The sequence below is a fragment of the Sceloporus occidentalis genome, unplaced genomic scaffold (genome assembly GCF_023333645.1).
Source record: "Sceloporus occidentalis isolate IW3139 unplaced genomic scaffold, rSceOcc1.0.p SCAF_1, whole genome shotgun sequence".
NCBI lineage: Eukaryota > Metazoa > Chordata > Lepidosauria > Squamata > Phrynosomatidae > Sceloporus > Sceloporus occidentalis.
Window position 1 is genome coordinate 182,715,226 of NW_028316981.1, and position 27,304 is coordinate 182,742,529.

The following is a 27,304-nucleotide window of genomic DNA, read 5'->3' on the forward strand; positions in this document are numbered from 1 at the left end:
GGCAGGACCCCACTTATTTCTCCTAGATGAGGCAGGACAAAGCAACATTAGCAACCACCCATGTCCCAGAAATCTCACACATCTAGGGGAAAGCAAAGACTAATGGTGAACAGAGCAGCTGAGCAACACTAACTCCATCATGTTGAGCAGGTCATGCAGAAAACTATTCTGGGTGTCAGGGAAGGTCAAGCTCTCTTCAAGCAGAGAAACAGCACCAATGAGATAGCTCTGGCTCCTTTGCTCTAGCGAAGTGTAAACAGGAAGCCATCCCTAACTGATTCTATGGCGTCTCAGGATCACAGTGAGTGTTATATTCAAGTCAGAGATGCTTTCTCCACAGCCTTTTGTGGCTGGCTCCCCCTCTCTGTTTAATCCCGCATTAATGTGACTTTAGAGCAATGGTGTAATCTCACCCCCACTGCTCTGGCTCACACCAGGAGCCTGTCATTAGGGGGATAAGGATATTGCTGCACCCAGAGACAGGCTGCTTAACAGGATTAAGGCAAAGGAAAATGGGCCCAAAGCTCAGAAGTGGGGAAGTGGCTGCCATCATAGCCTTATCCCTACCACTAAGCTGGCCTCTGAAGACACTGTAGAGCTTCTTCCTTCAGCGCAGGAAACTCAAGTACAGAATGCTCTGGTTCAGTCCAGGAATCCACTATCATTTTATAACAGGCATTTAAACTCCCTGACATCCTCAAAAAGTTCATTTTATAGGCAAGCAAGATGGAGTTACCTAAAAACTCTAAAGGCACTAGATCCTGTCTGATTTTAGAAACTAAGCAGAGTCAAGCCTGATTAGTACTTGGATGGGAAAACGCCAAGGAACATAATTGCTGTAGACTACATTCAGAAGAAGGCAGTGGCAAACTATCTCTCAATATTCCTTGCCCAAGAAAACCCTATGAAATTCATGGTGTCACCTGAAGTCAACAGCCCACTTGGAGGCATATACTTTAAGGTACTGAACAAACACTTCCTACCTGAATTCTAACAGGCTGTTCTGAGCAGTGACACCAGTTTTCATACACATTCCTGTACTTTTTCATTGCTCTGTTCCCTACTAAAATAATGCATGGTGGACCTTCAAGACTTGCCAGCCAGCTACATTTCTGAAGTGATACCAGGAGTAGCTGGTATGGACCCAGTGTAGCCAAGAAACCTTTACCCTACCACTGAAAGAACAGACAGAGAAAACAGCAAGGTTGGCATGAAGGGTTTACTGAAATGACTTATGCTTGGATGTGGCTCTTGGCAGTGAAGGCCATGTAATATACTAGGAGACCAATGAAGGCTGCCAGCACCTCAGTGGAAACCCATGGTCCACTCCAGGCACCCTGAAATGGGAGAAGAAAGAACAGAAACAGGTTGGTCATAGAACTTTGTATGTTTAAAGAGAGGTACAAAATGCTATGTAGCTGAATTACCAACATTACTCTACTTCTGACTCTTCTCTAAATTCCAAAGGAAGAACACACTACAGCACCTACAAAGATGAGGTGTACAGCATGACCCACATATCCATGGGGGGTATATTCCTGGACGCAAAATGATGGATACTTGCAAGCCCTACTGAAATTAATGACTTTTAATGGAAGCATACTATAGAATTTTGCTCAGGAACTAGAAATGCCTAGAGAGAACTAGGAATCTTTAGGTCCTCCAGCACAACTCTACAGTCAACATCTGGCGGAAGCATACTGGACTCGTAGATACGGGGGCAATACTGTACCGAGAAACTTAAAATGATTAGCTGTGTGAGCAGATGGTTTCAAAAGAAGGCAGAAAATTGCATTAATGTTTAGCCCAAGCTCAGATGTTGTTGGAATCATCTTAGCAGTCAAGTAGTAAATCAGGGATCAGGATGATCCCTGGGAAGATGTTTGCAACCCATAATGTCCAATTAGTGACCGTTTCTGTGATTCCAGAAGTGCTGGATAACAGTGCCTCATGGGGGTAGCAATTCATCCAGCCTGGGGGAGTCATCAGCCAAGGCCAACTCCAAATTACTGCCTAATCCCTAACACCTCCATTTAGTATATGGGACAATAAAGGGAATGATAGTGAGCAGAGATGGCTGTAGAAGGGTACAATTCAGTATTCATCACAGTGCCACAGAAAACCAATTTCTCTTGGCTCATTTTCTTTTTAAAGGAATGTTTTAGCCCATGTGGGAAGGGAAACATCAGCAAACTTCAGGAGCCAGGGTTTTCCAATGTTTGAGGTTTCAGTGCTCACCACAGATCTTTACTCCTCCATCCCTTTGCTATTTCAAGATACTACAAATGATGCTACCTTATTCTTCCTGGCTTTCCCTCATTGCCATCTTTTATGAATTTCTGTATCTGAATAAAGACTGCAGAAAAAATAAATAAATAAATAGATTCCAATTTATTTGACTATGGAGGATGGATTTCTGGATAGATGAAGGCCAGATTATACACAGCCTCAGGTGTAAACTGTTACTATCCTATCCCTAAAATGTACGTGGGGTCATCCTGTTATGCCTGATGCCAAGTTGCATGCTCTCCTGCACCAAAATTCGCATGCACATGAGTTCATCCAATACCTAAATCAATCCTGGAAGAGTATAAAAATATTCTCCTTGTCCTCACAGACTGGCAACTGGAGATTAGCAATTCCAGTGGGGCAAACATCTTAAGTGTTTGGTGTATCTGGCAACTTTAAAGGAACTCATCACAGGACACTTACATACACTGTGGTAAGAAATGATAATCTACTGTAAACATGCATCTGAGGAAGTAGGCTCAATCTACAAAAGCCCATGATACCATCCTCTTTCTTTCAGTTAGTCTCAGTGGTGCTACAAGAAGCTTTTGCATACTGATTTTCCAGACTAACGTGGTTATGCTTTCGAATTCTATAAACAACATAGTTAACCCACTTTGATTAACTCTTGGAACTCCTGATGATCCACCCAATGTTATCTTGAATGCTAACTACCCTTTTCTACTGAGCAGTAGACTCCCCCTACCCCTTTACTCACTCGATGATCCACACTGACTGTAAACAAGGGCTTGATATCAGAGACGTCCTCGTTGTTGCGTTGAGCCTAGGACAAATGAAAATAATTGGTTATCTTGGTTCACACACAAATTAGGTAATTATACCAAGCTCTCCATTGTATAATGTTGGGAAGCAAATGTGGTACCATGACTATTCCCCTACAGTGAATTAAGTACAACGGTGAATACAGCAGAGGAAGAAGATAGCCAAAGGTTACACAACAGCATCAGGTTTACACAGATTTACTGCGTAAACTTGATGCAACTTGAGCTATGAGATGAAGTTGATGAGGTATGAGATCTGAAAGTCTAAGAAAGTACTGGGAGCATATTTTCAGAACAGTATCAAGAGAGGTAGGAGCAATGTTTAATCACTGAAGCTCTGATCTTTAAGGGATCCTTGCAATTTGCCATGGAAGGAAGTCTCACTTTGGCTCAGGAGTGGGCAAAGTGTAGCCCTTTGAAGGCTGTTGGATTACAACTTCCAACATTCATAAATATTGGTTATGCTGACTCGGGCTGCTGAAAGTGGCAGACTAACAACATATAACGAGATGCACTTGGTCCAGCTAACTATACCCTATATAGACAGACGGCAGCAGTTGAGCGAACAAGCACTCTATATATGCAGAAGTATATAACTTTATTCCTTTTCTAAAACCAGACAATGGTAGAAGGCAAAGTGACAACAATTATATTAACTGGTTAGAGCACAAGGCATTAAACTGCAAGGCAAACAGCACCAACTAGAGCAATTTTTATGCAACTAGAGAATTTCACCAATTTTAAAACTGCCTACAAATCCAAATGATGAAATTAACACCCACATCCTCCCCACTTCATTATTTTCTAGGAATCTGTTCCCCTTTAATCTCTGTCAGTGATAGTCAAACTTTTGATCCTTGGGACCCCCCTTTATATCTACAAGCAGACATCACCCCCCCACTCGATGTAGTAGTATACCATGTAGTAGTATACAAATAAAAGTATTTTGTTTATTTAGTAAGCCATCTCCTTCACTCTAGCAGGGGGCAGGCTCACCTTACGCAAGATACTGTAAGATTCCTCATCGAAGAATTTCACTTCATAGGTTCCAGAGCGGGCCAGCTTGTGCTCCATACTCCAAGAGACCTAGCAACAAAATAAATATTGGAGGACCACTTCTAGACTATAGCTGCACTGCACAAGCCACCGGGGAGAGATACAAACACATATGTACACAGGCACACTTGCATAGATGTACTACCCGCTTCAGTAGCCAGGGCTACACCAAGCCAAACAAGCCAATGGTTCGGGGTAGCAGCTTGCTTTAGCATGGAACACACTAAGGGGAATCTATGAAGTCAGACCCACCATAAATCTAGAACCATGCGTTTATGCCTCTTTTCCTCCCAATTCATACAGAACTATGACCAGCATGTTGCTGAGTAAAAAGGCAACATCAAATATATACCATAAACCATTTGGCAGAGCAAGTTACTGGTAAGCTGAACAGTTTTCATATCACTATAAAAAAATTATTATGGGCAAACTATACTCAATGGATAGATTACGTTATACAATAACCTTGTTCCGATACCATTATTCTTCACTATCGGTGATGTGAACCATAGCTTTTGGTAAAGGAGCTCGATGCCAAAATGCTGTAGTAATTCAATGAATTTGGCTTATTTCCACTTAATTTATTTTTTAGTAATTTTAATGTTCTTGTAATATTTTTAAACAATGAAAGTAAAAATGCAAGAAAAACAAAAAAGAAAGAAAGGGTGAGGGTGCTAGATTTTAACAAAACATCAAATTGTATCAGATCTGAAATTTTGAAATCATGGGGGGGAAATTACCCATTTTCTCCCTCCAACATGTTTTCAGAAAAACTGGCGAGGGGATGCAGTATTGGCACCCTTTATAGATTCAATGTTACTTTGTTATTTTAAGAACACAAAAAGCAATAGTAACTTGGATTAGCATTCCACTACCTCTACCAGGAGTCACTGCTTGTTCTCACCTGATAGCGACCAACATCCTGGCCCCGAGTGACAGGAAACTGTTTGCCATTGACATCTGCATAGAGTGCCACATTCTACAAAAAGAGAAATTATGACAAACAACACAACCACAGAAATCCACAGCACACGCTAATATTGAAGGCTTGCTCTGATCTGTGTTATGTTGCCTCAACAGGCCTCAAACAGCAAGAAAAGCAGACTTTCTCTGTTCTGTTGAGTAACTGGATTTGAGAGAACCCAGAAATATGGGTCTGAAGTTAAACAGGATTCTCAGATGGACCTCCAAATGTGGCTTTCTGCCCTTTCCTAAAATGTGCATGTATCACCCACTTCAGTGGCTGGGGCTACAGCAAGCCAGGCCAGCCAGTGGTTCAGGGAGACAAGCTGCTGTGGCATGGAGTACACTATGAGAAGTCCATGAAGTAGGACCTACCATAAATCCAAAGCCATGCTCAATTTGGGATGTGCACATTACACACCTGGAACACTTCCCCTCGGCTCCCAGAGCTGTACCAAGACTCCTTGACAGCAATCCCAAGAAAGTGAAATAAGCCCGCCACAGAGGCACTCACTTGAGCTCCGTTCTTACAAGTAAGGGAGATCTCAACAACAAAGACCGTCTCAGAAGAGATAACCGCGTCTGAGGTAGTGTAGTAAGATGGTGAGATGACTGGTTCTGTGCATGTTTCAGCTGATAGGAAAGAGAAACTGTCTTATGAATCAAAAACTTTCCAGCTTGAAAGCACATGTCAGTATTTGAAGCCATTCACAAAGAATAGCCTATATGGCAGAGCCCAGGACTCAGCATATCACAGGAGAAGAGGCATTTCTGGAAATCGGTCAATGCTGTCTTGAGCAGACACTGCTTGCTTAATGAACTGAATCTTTAAGGATGCTGAGAGAGAAAAGGCCCCAAGGAGAAAAGAAAACAATTTCCACTGTTTAAAAACACAATCCATATAAATGCAGAGATCAGAGCTCTGCATTCAGATTTATGAACAATGCTTGGTGTGTTGTGGTTACAGTGGGCCCTTGGTATCCACTGGGGTTTAGTTCCAGGATCTCCTGAGAATAACAAAATATATGGATACTCAAGTCCCATTATAAACAATGGCAGAGTAAATTGGCATCCCTTACATAAAATGGCAAAATCAATGTTTATTTATTGAAATGTACTGTATTTTTGAGATTGCTTTAATTGCCCTGGCTCAATGCTAGGGAATGCTGGGAGCTGTAGTTTTGTGAGACGTTTAGCCTACTCTGTCAGAGAGCTCTGAGGCCACAATAAAGTACAGTTCCCAGGATTCCCTAGCACTGAGCCAGGGCAGTTAAAGCGGACCCTGAGACCCTCATACGGACTCAGTGGGAACAAGACGTGAGTACACTTTTGAGTTCTGTTTACACAAAACTAAACACAACTTCTAATTGCCTTAAAACAATGGAGAAGGAAACACTCAACACAATACTACTCTTGTTTACCTGGAAGTAAATCCCATGAAAACTGACTTACTTCTATTAACCAAATAATGTTTGAGACAATACTGTGTTACAAGAACTTAGGTTTCATGTCAAACTGGTATAGGGACAAAAAACATGGATTGCCACCTCCCAAACCATTGGTCAGCTCTTTTCCCAGGTCACTTGTAGAGCCTTCTCTCTAGGAATAATCTCTAGGTCTTTCAGGGCAGCTTTTAATTAAAGTTGACCATAGAGTTGCACTGGAGGAGGACCTAGATATTCCTAGAGAGGACACATTAATCAAATCCGTGAATAATCAAAGCTGCAAATATCAAAGCCACAAATACGGAGGGATGAATGTACTGGACAGCAGTTCTGGATTGTGCACCAACAGTCACCCAACTAGATATTATTATTATTTTGTTATCTAGGGTGAATCTACACTGCAAAAGCAATGCAGTTTGACATCACTTTAAGTGACGCAGCTTCCTCCCATGGAACCCTGGGATTTGTAGTTTTGCAAGGTCTTTAGCCTCCTCTGCCGAAGAGTGCTGACAAAACTACAGATCCCAGGGTTCTGTAGGATAATGGACTCGTGGCTGTTAAAGTGGGGTCAACCTGGACTGTTTCTACAAGGCAGATAAGGGATTCCCTATTTTGGTCTTCCGTGTATTTTGGACTTCAAGTCCCATCAGCCCCAGCCAGCGTGGCCAACAGCCAGGAATGCTGGGCGCTGAAGTCCAAAATAGGTAGAAGACCACAGTTTGGGAACCACTGGTGTAGCTTCTTGGAAGAGACTTCTCTCCTTCCCTCTCTGGGGTTTAATCACAGTAACAACTAGAAAGCAGAACATGGAGGCTGCATCCACACTGCTGAGATAACTCGGTTTGATACCGCTTTAAGTGCCATGGCTGAAGGCTATGGAACCCTAGGAGCTGCAGTTTGTTATAACACCAGAGCAAAGCTCCCAGGATTCCACAGTTTTGAAACATGGGAGTTAACGCGCGGTCAAACCGAATTATTTCTGCAGTGCGGATGTCGCCACGGATAGTCAACTGAGCCCTGTTTTGCTTGGTAAGGAAATCTACGGAAGCTGCGCAGGGTCTGCATACCTCGCACTCCGCTCAGCAGGAGCAGAGCAGGGACGAACCACAGCGGTCCCAAGCCGGCCATGGCCGAGCAGCAAAAGAACGGCCAAAATGACCCACCTGGAGATGTATTAGCCAATCATACCGCCTCCCGCCCAGAGGATGTCGGGAAGAACTGGCCAACCAGCCAATCAGTGCCGTTCGTCCGCCGTCCTCCGTCACGTGACACAAGGAGGAGCCTCCGAAAGAAAGAGACGTGGCCTTCGCTGAAGGAGTCCTAAAATGGCCGCCCGCGACTTTTGTGGCGCTCGTGTTCAGCACTGCGCATGCGTGACGTGGAACACGTTTCCAGTCCGGAGATGGGATTATAAAGAAATAAGGAGATCAAATAGGGCGCTAAAACATGGCCGCCTGGGACTTATTTGGCGCTGACTTAGCAACTTGACAAAGGGCAATAAAAATGGGAATGGTTCGCACATGCGCAATGGGTTACCTGGCTTTGCTGGCCTTCAGTCTTTTCAAAACCATTACTTTAAAACAGTGGTCCACAAACTGTGCCCTTTAAGAGATTTTGGACTTCAGGTCCCAGAAGCCTCAGCCGTGTTGGCAAATAGTACGGGACTACGGGAGCTGAAGTCCAACATTCCTTAAAGGGCACAGTTTGGGGACCACTGCTTTAAAAAAATAAAAGCCATGTTAGTATGTCTTGTGAGAGTCAGTGTGGCGTAGTGGTTTGAGCACTGGACTGTGACTCTGGAGACCAGGGTTCAAATCCTGGCTTGGCCATGGAAACCCACTGGGTGGCCTTGGGCAAGTCACTCTCTCTCGGCCTCAGAGGAAGGCAATGCCAAACCCTCTGAACAAATCTTGCTTAGAAAACGTGGAAGGCACACAAAACAACAAGGGGCCAAGGGCCAAAATACCCTAAAAGCACCATTGCCTGCCTGATCTTGGAAGCTAAGTAGGGCCAGCCTTGGTTAGTACTTGGATGGGAGACTGCCAATGAATACCATAGAATCATAGAGTTGGAAGAGACCACAAAAGCCATCCAGTCCAACCTCCTGCCATGCAGGAAAGGACAACCAAAGTACCCCTGACAGACAAACATCCAGCCTCTTTTTAAAGACGGAAGGGTTCTTCCTTGGAAGAACCCTCTAGTACTCTCCAAGGGAGTGTGTTCCACTGTCAAACAGCTCCTACTGTCAGGAAGGTCCTCCTAAAGTTTAGGTGGAATCTCTTTTCCTGTAGCTTGCATCCATTGTTCCGTGTTCTAGTCTTATGGCAGTCTTCCCCATGCGTCTCTCTCTCACTTGAGGGGCAGAAACTGTTACTGCATAGGGTGCCTGGGTTGTTTCCCTGCCCTCTAGTTGCTAATCCTTATATTGGAGACTTGGATAAGCCTGTAGTGCCTCTTGCTGAAGAGTGCCAAAGTCTGCCATCCTGTAAACAGACACTTGCTGAAAAGTGGAGCCCATTGAAAGCTATGAGGTTTCCTCCTGAACAAATATGACTGTAAAACTTGAAAAAGCTAGACTTGATCCTATTGAAAAATACTACAGAAATGGTCTTGGTAATGAATTAGCATTTAAACTTTTGAATAATTGCCATGGTATGTACTGTGTGTGTGTCATATCTGTCTGAACTCATTGCTTATAACTTTCAAACTTAACGTGCAAACATGCTCCCAGAGGATAGAATATTATTATACATCTAAGAAAGTAGGTTTTACTTTGCAAAAGCATGTGCTGCAATAAATTTGCTTGTTTCACAGCAATAAATTATAGCAATACTGTCTTCCATTTCTATGTATGGTTGTGGAAGAAGAGAAGAAGAAAATCAATTCATTTGAAATGTGGTGCTGGAGAAGAGTTCTGTTGATACTGAATGGCTAAAAAGACAAACTGATCCAAGAGCAAATCAAGCCTGAACTTGTCCTAGAAGACAAGTCTGCATCCACACTGCAGAAACAAGCCAATTTGACACCACTTTAACTGTCATGGCTCAGTGCTATGGGATTCTAGGTACTGTAGCTTTGCGAGACATTTAGCCTTCACTGTCAAAGAGATCTAGTGTCACAGTAAATGACAGTTCCCAGAATTCCATAGTATTGAGTCATGGCAATTAAAGTGGGATCAAGCTATTTCTGCAGTGTGGATACGGCCAAGGTGACTAAACTGAGACTCCCATGCTTTGGCCATATCATGAGAAGATATGACTCACTAGAAAAGATGATAAGATGAAAAGAAGGCAGTAGGAAAAGAGGAAGAAGACAGCATTACAGATGGATAAACTCAGTCAAGGAAACCACGTCTGCCCTGAGTCTGCAAGACCTGAGCAGGGCTATTGACCATAAGCGACTTGGAGGTCTCTCATTGATAGAGTCTCAACATCAGCAGTTAACATTCCTGTCAGGCAACAAGTTTGTGAGTCCCATACAGATATGAGAAATGTTCCACTACCATATATTTTCTCCCAATATAAACGTATATGTAGAAGCGGGTGTATACCACAACAATTGATTTTCCTGATGCGTAAACTGTACCTAGGACAAGAAGGCCACTGTCAAGACAGAATATTGAGAAATTAAATGGTTTCTAATTGGGAAGGGAGTAGGCAAGGCTGCACTTTATCACTCTGTCTAATGTGTATGCTGAACAGATCATACATAAGCAAGGATTGGACTCGGAGGAATAAGGCATGAAAACTGGAGAATACCATGGTTCAGAATCTCACCAAGGGAGGTGCCCTTTCACTGGAGATCTAGTCCCATTAGCCAAAGTGACATTGTCCTTGGATGCAGTGTTCTAAGTGGCAAACACATCTCTCTGGTTGGCCAAATGTTGACTACAACCAGAATCTAATAATCAGTGACCCCATCAGATTCACCCATGACAACTGAGAAAAACTGTGAACACATTCCTTTACCATGCTGCTTGGCTCTATCAGCATTGTCCCACAAGTGAGCCATGCAAGTGCTGTGTGCATCCACACTGGTAACAGCGTTTCACTACTAAGGCTCTCTCTACCCTTCACTGCCTGCTTCTTGGGTCGTTGCTTCTCTGGAACATTCATTTCCATTCCACTTGCCATGGCTGATTCCTGCTGTACAACTTTTCCTCTACTGGAATCTATCAAGCGGTCTCTGTTCCTCTTCAAGCAGCCTCTCAGTGATATATTGCAGGGTCAGGTCAGCTTCAGGCATTGCCTCCAGGCGTGCGGGATAGCAGGGGTGATCAATCCACTTTCACTGGGTTCTTCCCCATGCACTAACAGCAGGGGTGATCAATCCACTTTCACTGGGTTCTTCCCCATGCACTAACTGTGAGGCAGGAGTCCACATTATTTTCTGTTATATTCCATTGGGACTCAACTCACCTTCTCCCTCTGTTTTATTTTACCTGCCCTGCTAACCAGACAGAGGCAACCCCTTCTCCAAAAGATGAGTTGTAGGTCATAGTATAAATGGATAGTAAAGGAGAGATAGATAGAAATAATAAGGAAAAGTGCAAAACGGAAGGTAAAAGAGATAAAGAAAGCCACAAAATGACAAAAGCTACCCAAATGACCACTGCTCAGCGGGTCTCTGGGGAGAATTGTCAAGACAGATTAAAGAAAATATTTACGTCTTCAAGTGAAAGTAAAAATGATCACATAATAATAAAAAATAAAAGAGGTAAAGAGTCCAGGTGGATGCCTGGCTCTAAAGGGTGTATAATGGTTGAAGAAAGGGGTAAAGAATCTGGGCAGGCACAAATGCATACTAAAACAACTAAAAATTTAACCAAGCAGAAAACAGACAACTTTGGTTCAGAACAAGCCGATTTATGAAAGTAGATGGAGATGAACAACAGGCAAAGAAGTGTACAAAGAAAATAAAACACATGGAAACAGTGGGATTTAGAAGAAGAAATATTAGCAAATGAATCAGTACAGGAAAAGATGGAAGATTATGATTCCACTCATGTGGAGGAAGACAAGGAGATAGTAGCTCAATGGCTATTTCCTACAGATAAATTTACAAATCTGCTTAGAAGAGTATTGCAAACTTTAGGCTTACAGTAGGAAAAAGGTATACAATCACAGGACAGCAAGGATAAGGATAGGAAGATTGCAAGAGTAATACAAAAACAGATAAGGCAAGGCCAGAGTGCCAGAGATTTTCAAGGAATTAATAGAAATGGAATGGAGTTCATCTTTGCAAACCAAATAATATGTGGGATATTGTCAAAAACTATACTCTTTTGGCAAAAATGATAAGGAAATGTTGAAAGTCCCATTGATTGATGAAGCAATTGTGGCTTTAATATCAGAAGCCATAGCCCCACATGAGGGAGACACTGCATTAAAGGAGTTGGATGAGAGACAAGTAGATTCTGCGTTGCAGAAAGTGCATGAAAGCTCAGCATCAACTGTTAGAACATCAATAGCAGCATCAATGTTCTCTAGAGCAGCTGTATTATGGATGCGAGAAATACAGTACCATGCATGGAGGTGGATAAGGAATGGCAAGACCAATGAAGTTCAGAGGACAAAGAAACAAGTGGTATCAACCAGGAACAGAATATGGGGGAAAAAGTTTCACATTCAGACCAAGCCAAAGAGGCTCATGCGAAGCATGGAAGGATGCAGTATTGACGTAAGAACATTGGCTGTAAGAGGAAGGTTGAGGAAAATTGGACACCTATGGTCAAGAATAACAACAGACCAATGGGTGCTACAGATAGTAACATCAGGATATAATTTTGACAAAAAGCCAAGATCAAGATACCTTTCTTGTCGAGTACCAAAAGACAACAGAATAATTTAGAATGAAATACACTTGATACAGACACAGGCAATAGAGGTAGTACCAGAAGATCAGAAATACACAGGAATATACTCACTATTTTTTGTTGTGCCCAAAAGCAATGGGACATACAGTCCAGTTTTGAATATAAAGTATCTCAACAATTATGTGAGATGCTTCAGGTCCAAAATGGAAATTTTGCAAACTATCAAGGAAAGTTTGAGGGAAAGGGATCTACCGATTTCAACAGACAAGAATGAAGCCTGCTTACATATTGCAATGTCAATAGAAAGCAAAAACTATCTCAGATTTGCATATCAGAGCAAGCATTACCGATTCAAAACTCTACCGTTCGGTTTAGCATCAGCACCAAGAGTATTGACAAAGGTGTTAATTCTGTTGATAGCATTTCTTAGAAAACAAGGCATTAAAATGTATCCTTATCTGGATGACATATTATTAACAGCAGATACATTGGTTCAGATTCGGAAAGACACTTGATTAATGATACAAACATTGGAGAAGTATAGGCGGGGTAGACACCGCCAGATAGAGGCACCTCCCCGGCGCCTCTCTTTGCTCCGCAGGAGTGCCGCAGCAACCAAATTGCGCGATGCTGCTGCGGAGCCAAAAAGGAGCACCCAGAAGCAGCTCCTTGTTGTGGTGCTGCTGCGATGTCGCAAAGTGCCAGAGACGTCGTAGTGACATCGCAGTTGCGTTGCCCCATTTGGAAGCGTCGCAGCTGCGACGTCACCATTATGTGCCACATCTGGTAGGTGTGCTACAGCTGCGGCAGCCTCAACCAGTGCAAGGGTTGCTGGGTGTGGGGGTGCCCCAAGATCCCCAAGGGCTCCAAGGCTTCCCTAAGGAGCCTCCTAAGACCCCAAAGGGGCCCCAAGGCACCCAAGGGGGACAAAAGGGGCCCTAAGACCCCCATGGCAGCTCCAAGGACACCCCAAGACCCCCAAAGAGACCCATAGGCCCCCAAGGGGAGCAAAAAGCCCAAGGACCCCATAGGCCGCACCCATAGGCCTCAAAGCTCCTCAAGGGCCCCAACCCCCCAGGGGCCCTAAAAGCTCCAAGGGCCCCAAGGCATCCCAAAGGGGTCTCAGGTTACCCTAAGGTACCACGAGGGGCCACAAAACCCCTCGAGCCCCTCAAGTGGCCTCCAAAAGCTCCCCCAACAGCCCCCCAATAGCCTCAAAGGAAACTCAACCCCTGAAGGGCCATAAGGGTCACAAGGATCCAAAGGCGTCCGAAGGGCCCCCAAAAGCCCCTATGTTTCCCAAGGGCTTCCAATGACTTTCCAAGGAGCTCCAAATCTCCGCAAGGGGCCTTAAGTCCCAGGAGGGTCACAAGGGCCCCTGTAGGGCCCTAAAATAAACAAGGGATTCCAAGGGGCTCCAAATCCCCCCAAGGGCCCCTAGGGGCACCAAGGCCACCAAGGGCTCCAAGGGACCACAAGGCCCCAAAATGGGCCCCAAGACCCACCCCCATAGCTCCCAAAGACCCCAAATCCCTCCCAAGCACCCCAACGGGTCCCAAGGTCCTGGTGGGCCCCAGAAGCACCCCCCCCAAAACCCAAAGCCCCCCACAAGGCTTCGCAAGGTTCCCAAGGACCCGCAAGGGCCTAAGGGTTCCAAAAACCCAAGGGCCAAGGGGTTGTTGGGGTTAAAAGTTGGGAGTCAAAGGCAGGGGGATGAAATAAGAAAAATGAAATAAAAATGTAAAGAAAAAAATAAAGAAAAGAAAAAGCATAAAAAGTGTGGGGGGTTGTTTTTCTTCATTCTGTCATTCATGACCATCCTGTGTGTAGGTTTGGCTAAGAGATGATGATGAGGTTTCTCATTTGAGCTTTATATCTGAGCTAAGATATGAACAGAGGTTTCCCTGCCTGGACCAAAGCTCACACTTCATTACATGCACCAAATAGAGCATAGATGGCTCCCTTGCTGGCCTGTTTCCTGCAAAGATGTGCACTCTCAGGTTGGAGTGTGCAGAATTCCCACAGATGGGTTTGCATCAGTTGTCCCTGCAATGAGTTTGAGGTTCACTTGCCCTAATGTTAAGAACAGATTGCCTCCAAGATTGCCACAACAGACCTAGGTTTTGATTGAGTCAGTAACCACAAACCGAAATGCAAATCAGACGACACATACCACAAACTATGACAGGAGGGAAATGAGTCCAAAACCAGTTAAATGGAGGCAAGACTGAAACAGGAACCATCCTTACTCCATTTCCGTAATATTATTGGAAGGAAATACATCAATTGTTGCTAGAGTAGCAAATATACAACAGGGAAATCCTTTCGTAATTATTGGTCTTCAATGCTGTGAGGAGCAGCACCTGTTGAATTTCTGCCTATTCAGAGGCTGCTATAGCTACATTAGTTCTGCTAGGAAAAATGTGGCAGAGCTCCTTTTATTGGCATCTGCCCTACAGAATGTCCAGTGAGCAATATAATACCATAACACAAGGGCCAGAAACACATTGTAAACATATTATTAGGTGGTATGTAGAATGAAGTGGTATCCACAATACCATGCCTTCCGAAATTAACAGGCTTTCGGCTCTTCCACATTGCAGAAATAAAGCAGTTTGACACCACTTTAATTGTCATGGCTCCATCCTAGGGGATCCTACAATTTGTAGTTTGTTGAGGTATTCAGCCGGTTTTGTCAGAGTGCGCCGATGCCTCACCAAACTACAAATCTCAAGATTCTGTAGTATATGTCACGGCAGCTAAAGTAGTATCAAACTGCTTTAATTCTGCAATGTGGTTAGACATTTTATTCCTCAAATTCCCTTCCATCCTGAAAATGGCTGAAAGTTACCCAGTGGCAGCTAGTGACTTCTATATCACTGTGCCAGTAAATCTGTCATGGGCTTTAGTCTGAATTTAAATTTTCCAAGGTACTGAAATTGTTTTGGGGGAAGGGATTCAATACTTTGGATAGTTCCCTTCACGTTAAGAACAAGCGTGAAATTACTGATCCACTGACGTGAAAGCCACCATAGATGTTACTCCTGTTGTAGTATTTCATTGGTTCTTCTTTTTCTGTGACACACACAAAATAGGTCTTGTGTTTGCATAGAACCACAATTGGAACCACAATTCTAGAGCTAAATGAATTTTGTGGGAACCCCACTCCTGCCTCTTCAGCATATACAACCTTCAGTTCTGAACTGGCTGGTAAGATTAGTGTAGATGTGCAAATGAAGGGGAAGAGTGTGGGTGGTGTGAAGCATCCTTGTAAAAAGGTGAGCAACCGACTCCTACCTGCTCAAATTCAGCACTCTGCTGAATTTTCCTTGGCTACTATTGTTGCACTCATATAAGGAATTGGTTTCTGTCAGCCTCCCTCCCATGAATGGAGGAGGTGAGTTTCATACAACCACATCCTCCCCCTCTAAAGATGCAGTGCCACCACTGAGAAGGCCCTTCCTTCACAAGTTCTTGTTAGGAAGGCAAGGAGTGATCAAGGCCTCTCCAGCTGATCTTGAAGAAGCAGGACAGGACTGGGACTTTTGTGGCCCACCAGATGATGCTGGACTGCAGCTCCCAGCAGTTCTCCCTACAACTGTGCTAGCTGGGCCTTGTGGCACTTGCAGTCGGACAACAGCTGAAGGACCATATGATTCTTATCCTTGAAAAAGGTGAGTATGAGAAGAGATGTTCCAGCAGATGCCTTCCTTTGGGAGACAGAATTGTCTTTCTTTCCAAAATTGGGCTCTTAAATCTTGATCCGTACAATCTGTCCTCTTCCTCCTGTTGTTCTGCTGTGGCTCATGAAGCCAGTTGTCCATCTCCTCTGAGAATGGACCCAAAGGATGGACTGTAGATGCGGCTCCCTGCTTCGCCATTCCTATATTCTTGGGTGAATCCTCTTATAGGCCCATCCCATGATTTCTACATGGCACTTCCTGCCATGCCTGACCATGTGCTAATGATGCTTGTTCATGGCCTTTTTTTGGTATGCATCCTTTCCTTGCATTTCTTTCACAGCAACAACATGAAGAGCCCAGGAGCAAACACCCAGAAAAAAACAGCCTGTGCAGTTCCTAATGATTGCCACAAAGTGTCTCTCTCAAACCAGAAAAGAACATAGAATGGGGCTGGGCCAGACATCTTGAGCCCCAAGATATTAAAGGGAAAATGAGCATGCCTAAGTGCAAAGGCAAGCTTCCTGTTTAACATAAAAAAACCTAAAATAATGACAATGGTGGATCCACATAAATTCAACCTAGGCAATGAGAAAATCAAAGAAGTTAAAGAGTTCCATAACTTGGATCAAACACTGAACAGAATGGCAACTGCAGTGAGGAAATCAGAAGAAGACTAGTACTAGGAAGGGCAGCTATGAAAGAGCTAGAAAAGATCCTTAAGAGTAAAGATATACAACTGAGCACTAAAATTAGAATCATCCAAGCTATCCTATTCCCTATCATCATGTACAGATGTGAGAGCTGGACAGTGAAAAAAGCAGATAATACGCCAACTCTTTTGAAATATACAAATTACGGAGTATCAGAAACTGCAGTGAGGATGTTAATGGAATAATTACTGTTCTGCTGGCCAGGTGATGGGTTCTGTAGTGATTTCAGTACTTAAAAACAAATGTGCAAAACTCAGAGGTGGGACTCCATGTGAAAACTTTTGTTGGATTTGCAAATGTGGTGCTTACAGATGTGGTGTTGCAGAAGGATACCGTGGATGACAACAAATGTGTCCCAGAACAGATCAAGCAGGAAATCTCCCTGGAAGCAAAGATGATTAAACTGAGGCTGTTGTACTTTGGCCACATCATGAGAAGGCATGGATCACTAGAAAAGACAATAATGCTAGGAAAGGTAGAGCGCAGCAGAAAGAGGAGGATTGAATGCCACATGGAAAGATTCAATTAGGGAGGTCACAGCCCTGAATTTGCAGGACATAAGCAGAGCAGCGGAGGATGGGGTCTTGGAGATGTCTCATCCACAGGGTCACCATGAATTGGAGTTGAGGACAGTTAATAGCAAAAACTTGTGTAGCTCCTCTTCATTTCAACAGTTTGTACTGTGGAGCTATGCTCCAAGGGGCCTGCCAAGATTACACCCCTCCCACAATCCACATACTGAAGCTGACAGGAGTGGCAGTGCACCACTAATGGCAGGGTAGCATCCCTTACAGCACTCCTAGTCAGAGTAGTGGTCCCTGAGCTAATGCCAACCTATAAGTGATTGATGTCTGGTCAGCAGAGAATTTCCAGGAAAGAAAAAAACACAGTTGTAGCTAGTGGTCACAAAAATGATACCAGTCATTTGCACATTAAAGGGGGGGGGGGGAACCACCAGTCCTCTTATCAGATATTCTGAGCAGCACTGCTGTGGCTGCATTTGAGCAGAAGGCCAGTTGCTTATGAGACAGTGAAGGGGCATTGTGGCATCTACAGATTAGTCCCCAGCAGAAGAGAGATGGCTGGGAAGTGTCAAAAGGAACAGTCAGTGGGCCCCCACCATTCACACACTGTCATCTGCAGAAGCCACTTCACTTGGGACTTTATCACATGAGGCTAGAAAAGCAGAAATTTAAGAGGATGAAACTGTCTTTAGTTGGTCCCTATCAGACACCTTCATGTCTGTCCTGCCTTGCATTCCATTTGTTATTGTAGTGCACATTTTTATTGACAGGCAAAACCCATCAATAGGCTCTCAGTCTCACTGCTATTCCATGACTGCCTTTGTGCAATAGGTCTCTTCTGCCACAGTTCTGTTTCTCAGGTATTCATATGGCGTGAGTGGGTGAGATTCTGCTCCTCTCCTCCTGACAGCAATACCACACTGGCAACACCTTCCTGAAGCTGCCTGCTATGTCTGTCTGCACATACACACAATATCTGGCTTTAGGAGATGGTTGGCTGCTGCAATTGCTTGTTGTCCCTGTGTTCCTCCCGAAGCACAGGGCTGCTGTGTAAATGTGCACACAGCAGCTTTGAGCTTCAGGAATAGGGTCGGAGGAGCAACCATGTACAAGATTATTAAAAAGATAAGAGTGTAAAATTACCTTCAGACTATGTGTATCAGGTGTTTATTGTTGTTGTGTGCCTTCAATTCATTTCCAACTTATGGTGATCCTAAGGCGAAGATCTCATGAGGTTTGTTGCCAAGCTTCTTCAGAGGGAGTTTGCCACTACCATCCTTAGAGGCTGAGAAAGTGTGACTTGCCCAAAGTCACCCAGTGGGTTTCCATGACCAGGTGGGGATTCAAACCCTGGTCTCCAGAGCCATAGTCTACCGCTCAAACTACTACACGACACTGGCTCTTATATGTTGTACAGTATATGAAACATAAATGAATTATGTATTTAGATTTGGGTACCATATCCAAGGTATCTCATTATGCGTATGCAAGTAGTCCAGGGTCTGCAAAACTCAGACATCCAAAACACCTTTGGTCTCAGATATTTTGGATAAGGGACACTCAAGCTGTATGTGAATTTGTACTTATTTGCAGTGCTTAATTACTAACATGAAAGCGGGAAGGAGCAACCAGAACATGGAGACTTCCCTCTCCCCAATGTGATTTTCTGCTGGCTAGAAGCAGCAGTTCAAATAAAATTTGTGTGTTGTGTGGCAGGGAATGGGTGGAATTGTTTGGATCTTCTCCTTTTTTCAGGGATGCAAATGCAGGCTTGAACATTAACTAATATGGAATCATTTCCACTCCCGGTTCTCTCCTCTCAGAGATGCTAATATAGATTAAAACTCTTTCCAACTATGAATTTTTTTAAAGGGTTGGGAGGGCAGGAGAGTAATTTAACATTGTGACACCCTTTTCATCATACAAACAGAGTGGTCCAAAGTATTTTTTTTTCTTTTAAATGCCAACTACTCTGTTTTAAATATAGGCCCCGAGTCCTGTTCTCTCTTTGGTCACCATCATCCCCAAATAGCTCTCCTTTCCCTTAATCCTTTAATTCATCCAACACTGTTATTTATGAGGAGAAGAATAAATCACAGGCCTGGTTTTCTCTCTTGAAAATGGACTTTTATGGCTTTTGACAGGGTCGGATTTTGGCTGCCCTTAGATGGAGAGGCGCGATTGCCATTAACCCATGCCTTGCAAGGGTGAGAGAGAAAAAGAGAAAGGTGGCACCCAGGAGGGTCTTTTCTGCAATTGGGGAACAATGGCTTGAAACCATCACCCCCAGTTTTGAACCTCCACAAGGCAAAGAGGGGCGAGGTTAGAAGCATAGGAAGGGATGTGGTTTCTGTGGATCTGTTGGGGAGTGAGGTTATGCTTTCTTTTCTTCAGAATTTGAAGCATGAAGCTGTTTTGGCTGGCTTTCTTTGTAGGTTAAAAATCATTCTTTTTCTTCTCAAGCATCCACATTTCTCTTTTATCTTAAAAAGCCTTGTGAGGCAAGCGAGGGGAGGGCTTTTCGTTTTTAGGAATTTAAAACTACCGACAGCAAGGGGGGAAACTCAATAACTTCCATGCATGTTTTGTCTATCCTTGCTCAGATTGAAGAAAAATGCTTCAGTTTATACCAGGGCTTAGGGCATGATAGAGGGATTTGTTTTTTTTTGGTTGCTGTGGAAGTTCATCTTACTTTTTTTTGCTACACCCACTGATTTTTAACTTGCATGGGAATCTTTGTTACTTGCGCTACAACCACCTATTTATGGCTATCTGTGCATGCATGTCAATGTGCGTGCAAGTTGTGTGTGTGCTACTTGTCTGTGGAGATATTCCCTACTTTGATAGGAAAGAAAGGCAGCTATTTTGTTATATCCTTTCAAGGTAGGAGAAGAGCATGTTGCTCATTCCAGATGCCTCCCAGTGCTAGCAACTGGGTGCCATCCAGCTGTTGATCTGCTTCCCCCCAGGATGACCAGATTTCCTAACCACAAAGGAGGATGAGGCACTGTGAAATGTAGGACATTTAAGAAAAATGTAGGGCATTACCAAATAAAAGCTGAAAACACTCAGATAAACATAAATTCATGCTTCTTAGTCATGCTCATAATGGGAGACATTTTGGAATTCCTCCTGGACAGAAGGTTGAAATGGAGGACATGTCCTGGAAAAAGAAGACATCTGGTCACCCTGGTTTCCCCGCTCTTTATAGATTCATGATTTCTGACAATTTCATGGCGATTTACTCATGGGAAGCCTCCCATGTGATAAAATCTATAGTCCAACACTGAAACCACTATGCTACACAGTCAGCTTTACTGGATTAAAATCAGGCAAAGTTATCACATTAAAGTTAAAGGCGATAATCACTGCTAACGGTAATGGATATTTTGGGTTTTTTTTGCCTTTTTATCCTTTTTGGCATGTCTGTTTTCTCAGCCTTGCATGTGCCTGGTCACTTCCACCCTACACATCACACAGCCAAGATTTATAATAGTTGCCTCCTTATCCATTCAGCTTTTAGGGTGAGCACAAACAATTATGCCTGCTGGAAGTTTGTAAGTTCTTTGGCATCGTTTTCCTTTGCTCCATCTTTTAGATCCTTCATTACATGCCCCTAAGTTTTACCCACCACTTATCCATGGATCATATCAAAATCCTTAATACGGGCCCCCAAACTTGCCCTCGATTTATACATGAGCTTGACTTATACACGAGTATATACAGTAAATAAAATAGATACCAGAGCTCAGCTTCCAGTTTAGCCACTTAATGTGCTTCAGTGACCACCCCAAAACACTGTTTTTGAGCTTCTGTTCTTCTGTAACATGGGCATCACCAGGGTTGTAGCTACAGGGAGTTGGAAAATGAGGGCATTGCCCCCAACAAGAATTCTGCTCCCCCAAATAAACTTTCCTTCAGTCCCCAATTTTCTAGCATTGCATTAAACTTAAAACGTCAGCTGGGAAGTACAGTTTTAGAAATACAGTTTAGGCATCCAAAGAAAAGGGGCAGGCACAGTTCCCAAGGGAACACAACCACAGCAAATAAAAGAGTTCCGAGTAGGAACGATTTTCAGTGTCTCACTCTCTGCAATGCTAGAAATTTGGAGACTGGTGGAAAATTTCATGGGAGGGGTGGAATTCTTATTTAGGGGTAATGACTTCTTTCCTCTTGTAGTTATGGATATCACATCAACCCAACTTCTGGATCTGTGGGGCAAAATGAGATCATTCATGTAAAGGTACTATCTCTTTCTACAACTGCGGTGGGAAACACTTTTCCAAGCTGCACAGTGGAATTAGTTCTAACCAGGCACACAGGTAGGATCCCAGCACTCTACTTCTGAGTTTGAAAAAGTGGTATTTTTTATTTTAAACAGTGGGATGTCAAGGGGGTTGAGTCCTATCTAAACAGTGAACTGCTTTTCCTGCACAAATTTAGAAGCTCAGTCCACATGACTTTTTTTAGCCCGGGGGAAGGGGGGGGGGTAATCCAGAGGGTCTGGACAAGTGAATGGTCACAAAAACTGCCTTGGAGACCACACCACTGCTTTAACACTTCAGAGACAATTAATAGGTTAGAAGAACTGTGAGCATTCTCTGCCTAAGAAAACTATTAAATTCATGGGGTTGCCCTAAGCCGACTTGAAGGCACACAGACCATAGAATAGAATCATAGAGTTGGAAGAGGCCTGTGTATTGCAAATGCTGGAATTTTTATGCTAAGCCGACCCTTTGAAGCCTTATCACCAGTGTTACATTTGTCCTTGTCTGTTTCTCGGTTCACTCTGAGGGGTATCATATTGGGATGGAGCCAGCTTGTTTTCTGCAGTTCCAGAAAATAGGACACAAGTAATGGGTTCAAAGTACAGGAAAAGAGATTCCACCTAAACATTAGGAAGAACTTCCTGATGGTAAGAGCTGTTTGACAATGGATTATACTGCCTTTGTGGAGTCTCCTTCTTTGGAGATTTTTAAACAGAGGATGGATAGCCATCTGTCAGGGGTGATTTGATTGTGTATTCCTGCATGGCAGAATGGGGTTGGAATGGATGGATCTTGACGATTCTATGATTCTTTAACTGCATCCTGTCCTTTGCCTCAAGCAGCAAAATATCTTGATTCAGCCTTACTTTTCCTCAGACTGCAGATGCTGCTGCCCTCCAAATGTATTGCACTACAACACACTGGCTGAGAATGGTGGAAGCTGTGGTCTTAACACATTTGGAAGGTGTTAGGTTGGGCGGGTCTGTCATATCCTAATAATGAATTAATTCTCCAAGCACTGATCCTTATGTAGCTAAAGCAACACCATTGCACAAGATTAGTCCTGCTCCCAGTCAGTACAGACAACACTGGATAATCCAGCCAATAGTCTGATCTGTTGGAATGTCGCTAGATACTTCAAAGATTCAGGGTGCAGGCACAGAGAGACAAATCTGCATAAAATTTACATAAGCTGATTTATGTCTGTAGGTGCACATTTGGAAACAATTACAAGGGTTTATTTAACTATCTCACAAGACAAATTAATTTCCCATCCATATCATCCCAAATAACACGGTAAAGTATTCACCTAATTTGCACTCTATCCGCAGGTCATCCCAAATACACAGTTCTTTCTTGGTTCAAATTAATTTTCAGCAGCTTTACACAGATGTCAAAAGATGCCAGAGAAGAAAAGGAGGAGAATGTCCTGTAGGCTTGTTTCAGCCACACGCCAAAAACATTTGCACCTAAATTGTTTCATAAAAATGTGACAGAGAACTAATCAGAAAGCGAGCCAAGGGCAAATCAGGGGATCGGCTCCTGATTAATTTCCCACTTCCTACGTAGATCCCACTCCACAATTTAATCAGTTCCCCTTCATTTAATTATGCCAATCATCAATCATAATTTCCTTTGCAAATTAAATTCTAAGGAAATAAAAGTGGTTTATGGTTCATGGGTTGAGAGGAGCATTCAGGAGGCTGGGTGGGTGGTGGAAAGGAACAGAGGAAGGGGTAAGAGAGAGGAGAAGAGGTGCGGTTTTGGAAGGAAGGGGCATGCCTCACCAAACTTCAAATCCCAGGGGACTAGAGAAGGTTGCCCACAGATATTGCTTAGAAAGGAAAGTTAACCATTTCTTCTCTACCTATGGAGTTTATCAAACAAGGGAAATTGGAAGTATAATGCAATGGCAATCCAAACACAATCATGGGGTTTAACGTTATTGCATGATAGACTATCACATGCAATTTCAGGCAATGAAGTCAGTCCGAACGCAATCATGGGGTTTCACGTTATTGCGTGATAGACTACCACATGCAATTTTGGGCAATGGCAAGCTATTTTCGTGCAATGGGAAGTCAGTTGGAATGCAATTCAAATTCACGTAACTTCGCTGAACTAGCGAATTTACGTGAATGCATTCTGGCCCCACTTTCTTTTCATTTGAAATTAAGAGAAATTCCTCCTGTGTGATAAACTCTTATGTCCCCACCACCACCACTAAAAACACAGACACACAATTTTAAAAAATGCCTTGGATCAAAAATGTGTTGGATCAAACACCGTTTCAGAACAGAGATTGCAGTCAAGAAATCAGAAGATGACTAGGGCCTCATTCACACTATGATTTACATCAGTTTGCAGATCGGTGTAAACTGGTTTATGAGTCATGTTCACACTTGGTTTGATTTCAGATCTGACTGTGTTTGGATCTAGGAAAGTGGGGATGAGGAAGGTGTGGTGTTTGTTTCTGACTGGATCGAACACCCATGGAACTGTGCATCCCAGGATCTCCCATGAAACTCTCAGATTCATGCATCCCATGGGAGAAACCCCCATGACACCCATGAATCCATGTTTTCCTGACTGCATCAGCTGTTGCCCCCATAGAAATAAAAGTCGCCCTGGGATGGAAGGTCAAACAAAAATCTACCAAACAGTGATATCTTTATTGGCCACCCAAAATGCACAGTATACTTGTTGCAAACTTTTGAAGCTCCACTGGCTTCATAATCAAGCAAGAGGTTACATACCAAAAAGGAAAAAAAATTGGAGATGTTAGTAAGATGCCTGCATCTTGTTGTTTCTGTCCTTAGTTAAGATGGTATGGGGAGGGCATCTTTAGCAGGCTGGCCCCTCCTCCTCTGCCCATGTGACACTGGGAGATTTTCAAAGTCCAGGAAATTTAAAGTCCATTTGCATATCAACAAGGGCTTCTCTTTTGCAATCCAATATGTCTCCATTCCTGTGAGGCCACAGGCCTCTTTCTAGGCAGAGGACAATGGATTCCTCAAGAAGTCTCTATGTTTTTGCATCAACAAACAGTTTGGTAGGTGTGGAGGTAAAACATGCCAATCCAGTCCAAATTCGAGAAGAAAAAATTATTTTATCTTGCTTTTTTGTGGGTTTTTCAGGCTATGCGGCCATGTTCTAGAAGAGTTTATTCCTGACATTTCGCCAGCAGCTGTCGCTAGCCTCTTCAGAGAAGATTTCTTTTTACAAAGTATTTTTTAATCTCTCCAGCTCCTTCTTCCTTGTCCTTTGTCTAGTTGCAATTTTTGTTTTCTATGTCATTGTATTTAATGAGATTTTTGTTTTTGTATCCACGGGAGTCCTGAAACCATACCCCAGTGGATACCAAGGACTCACTGTGTAGCTGTATGTGTTGGCTTACAACAGGCAAGGTAAAACAGCAGCTGCCTGCAGTATCCCTTACTGAACATGTGTGAACAACAAATCAGAGAAAAATAGGGGAAAGCAGATAACACATTAAAAAAAGGATAGATATACATGTCTGGCCACCACAATGGAAATCAAAAGAAAGGTAGAGAGTGGCAAGAGAGGAAAATCATCCCTGGATACATTTTGGAAAATGCATTGGACACTTAAAGGTACAACATGTTTCTGTTTACTCCTGCAAGGGCTACCACCTGACTTGCTTGTTTCATTTCACAGGTGCATATCTTTAGTCCTGAATAAAAAGTTTGCTAAAACATATTGAATGGCTCTTTTTTTTTTTTTTTGGTGGTGTTGGAACTTATCCTTACTCTTTCCATTTTATTTCCACCTCTGGTACTAAAACTTCTGCAAGATAATAATTAGTTAACTGCATTTTATTATTTGTAGGTGCTTGTTTTAAATTACTTAATTTTGTGAATAGTTAAATTCTATTTTATACAGTATGCTGACTCTTGTATGTTTTAGCTATATTGTATTTGTTTGAAACTGCAAGCCCTGAGTCCCAATTGGGGGGAGGGGAGTGGGAAATAAATAAAGATGATTGTGGTGATGATGATATGATGATGATGATGATGATATCAGATTAAATAAATGTCAGCAGGCGCAGGAGATTCGGTGCCCTTCATCCATGCTGCTATTCAAGACAAAAGAGCTTCATCTTGTACTTAATTTGGCGACATCAGGTGGGATATCCTTGGTGGTGGGAGAACAGACTGCAAACAGCTGCCTCCTGCTGCCGGTCCATTGAGAGGAAATATCTTGTTCCTTCCTTTCCCCAAGAGCCACAGTTTCAGCTGTTCAGGCTGGAAAAGACCCAGTAGCTGCATATGTTTATTTGAGAAAAAGGCAGAGAACATATGTAGGGAAGAGGCCCTGTCCAGCTGGGGACATAAGGGTACAAGAAGAAGGGTACAAGAAATTGAGGGGCACAAATGCAGTGGAACATGCACCTCTTTCCAGTGTGAAATGCAGCCGGAAAGGCAAGCGAGAGGTGCTGGTTTCTCAGCCAAGGGCCTCAGCGTGCCAGAGGGAGCCATGCCCAAAGATGGGAATGTCTGAGCAAAGAGAAGGCTTTGCTCCCTGGGATGTTCCTCAGCTGCCATCCTGCGTGCCAACATCCTTTCCGTGCCAACTTGGAGACGTACCAGGCCAGCTGAGGCGTCCCAGGAGATCGAAGGCCTAAGCTCACCTTAGCCTTTCTAAGCTTCAGCAGCCTTCATTAGCGGGCTGCCCAAATCCAGAGCATGAGAGATCTGGGACTGGCGCCATCAGCCCCCTGAGTCAGACCTACCTTTGAGAGAAAGAGCCCAGAAAGTACCAAAAGAAAGGCTTGCAGAAAAGGGCCAACCGATGCAGATTGTGGGGAAGTGTGTGTGGGTCAATCTGTTTGAGGTGGGGAGGGTATACAGTCAGCCCTTCCTAACCACAGAATACTTATCTGCAGATTCAACCATCCACAGATATATATATATATATATATATATATATATATATATATATATATATAATCTCCACACCCATACAGTCAGCCCTCTGTATCCACAGATTCAAGCATCCATGGATTCAAGCATCTACAGTTTGAAAATATTCCAAAATACATACGGTAAATTCCAAAAACCAAACCTCAATTTTTCTATTTTATATATAGAGTACCATTTTACTATGGTAATGTATCTGAATGGGACTTGAGTATCTATGGAATTTGGTATCCACAGGGGTCCTGGAACCAAACCTCAGCGGATACCAAGGCTCTACTGTACAATGTCTAGCATTCTCCTAGCAGAATGGCTACTGATAACATGGCTAGGGCATAATCAGCAAGTTCAAACACTTACCTTTCCAAGCTTTGAGTCTCTGGAAGTTTCCAACAGGCCAGCAACTTTAGTAAGCCAAACAATAATAAGTCCTGTGGCAGGCCAGTTAATGCCTCTGAAGCCACATACCTGTTGTGCAGAAGTTGGAACATGGCTGGAATTATTTAATTAAAACATACACACTCAACAGAGGCAGAGAGAATGTAACATTGATTCTTCCAACAGGCTTACTCCATCTTTCAAGCAGACTCTCCCATTCAAACAAAAACATGTGGTATATTCCTCAATCCACCCTTTACTTTCTTAAAGTGCATCAACCTTCTGAGATTTACTGTCTCTCATCAAGAATATTAGCCAGCCAGTTTGACACCACTTTTACTGCCGCAACTCAATACTATGGAAATGGTGGTATGTTGTGGCACCAGAGCAGAGCTACCAGCGTTCCCAGAATTCCACAGCACCGAGCGGTGGCAGTTAAAGTGGTGTCAAACCA

At 43.3% G+C, this 27,304-nt stretch overlaps 1 protein-coding gene and 2 non-coding genes across 3 annotated transcripts; all 3 read right to left on the bottom strand.

Annotated features, from left to right (window-relative positions):
* Nucleotides 1-1,204: 1,204 nt before the first annotated feature.
* On the bottom strand, nucleotides 1,205-7,690 carry LOC149322984 (translocon-associated protein subunit delta-like). The gene is made up of 6 exons (XM_089485832.1): nucleotides 7,603-7,690; nucleotides 5,605-5,723; nucleotides 5,032-5,106; nucleotides 4,068-4,157; nucleotides 3,008-3,073; nucleotides 1,205-1,337 (listed from the first exon to the last, which is right to left on the bottom strand). The coding sequence occupies exons 1-6, from the start codon at nucleotides 7,661-7,663 to the stop codon at nucleotides 1,233-1,235; spliced, it is 516 nt and encodes a 171-aa protein (XP_089341958.1). The 5' UTR covers nucleotides 7,664-7,690; the 3' UTR covers nucleotides 1,205-1,232.
* LOC149322985 (small nucleolar RNA SNORA42/SNORA80 family) lies at nucleotides 4,262-4,398 on the bottom strand. The gene has a single exon (XR_016279591.1). It is a non-coding gene; the product is annotated as a small nucleolar RNA SNORA42/SNORA80 family (small nucleolar RNA).
* On the bottom strand, nucleotides 5,348-5,484 carry LOC149322986 (small nucleolar RNA SNORA42/SNORA80 family). The gene has a single exon (XR_016279590.1). It is a non-coding gene; the product is annotated as a small nucleolar RNA SNORA42/SNORA80 family (small nucleolar RNA).
* Nucleotides 7,691-27,304: the final 19,614 nt, after the last annotated feature.

What these genes read in the sequence shown, in the direction of transcription:
- LOC149322984 (XM_089485832.1), bottom strand. Translation starts at nt 7,663, where the DNA reads ATGGCCGGCTTGGGACCGCTGTGGTTCGTCCCTGCTCTGCTCCTGCTG. An exon ending in CCTGCTGAGCGGAGTGCGAG is followed by an intron (nt 5,724 to 7,602) that starts GTATGCAGACCC and finishes CTTTCCTATCAG; the next exon opens with CTGAAACATGCACAGAACCA. An exon ending in AGGATGTTGGTCGCTATCAG is followed by an intron (nt 4,158 to 5,031) that starts GTGAGAACAAGC and finishes TTTTGTTGCTAG; the next exon opens with GTCTCTTGGAGTATGGAGCA.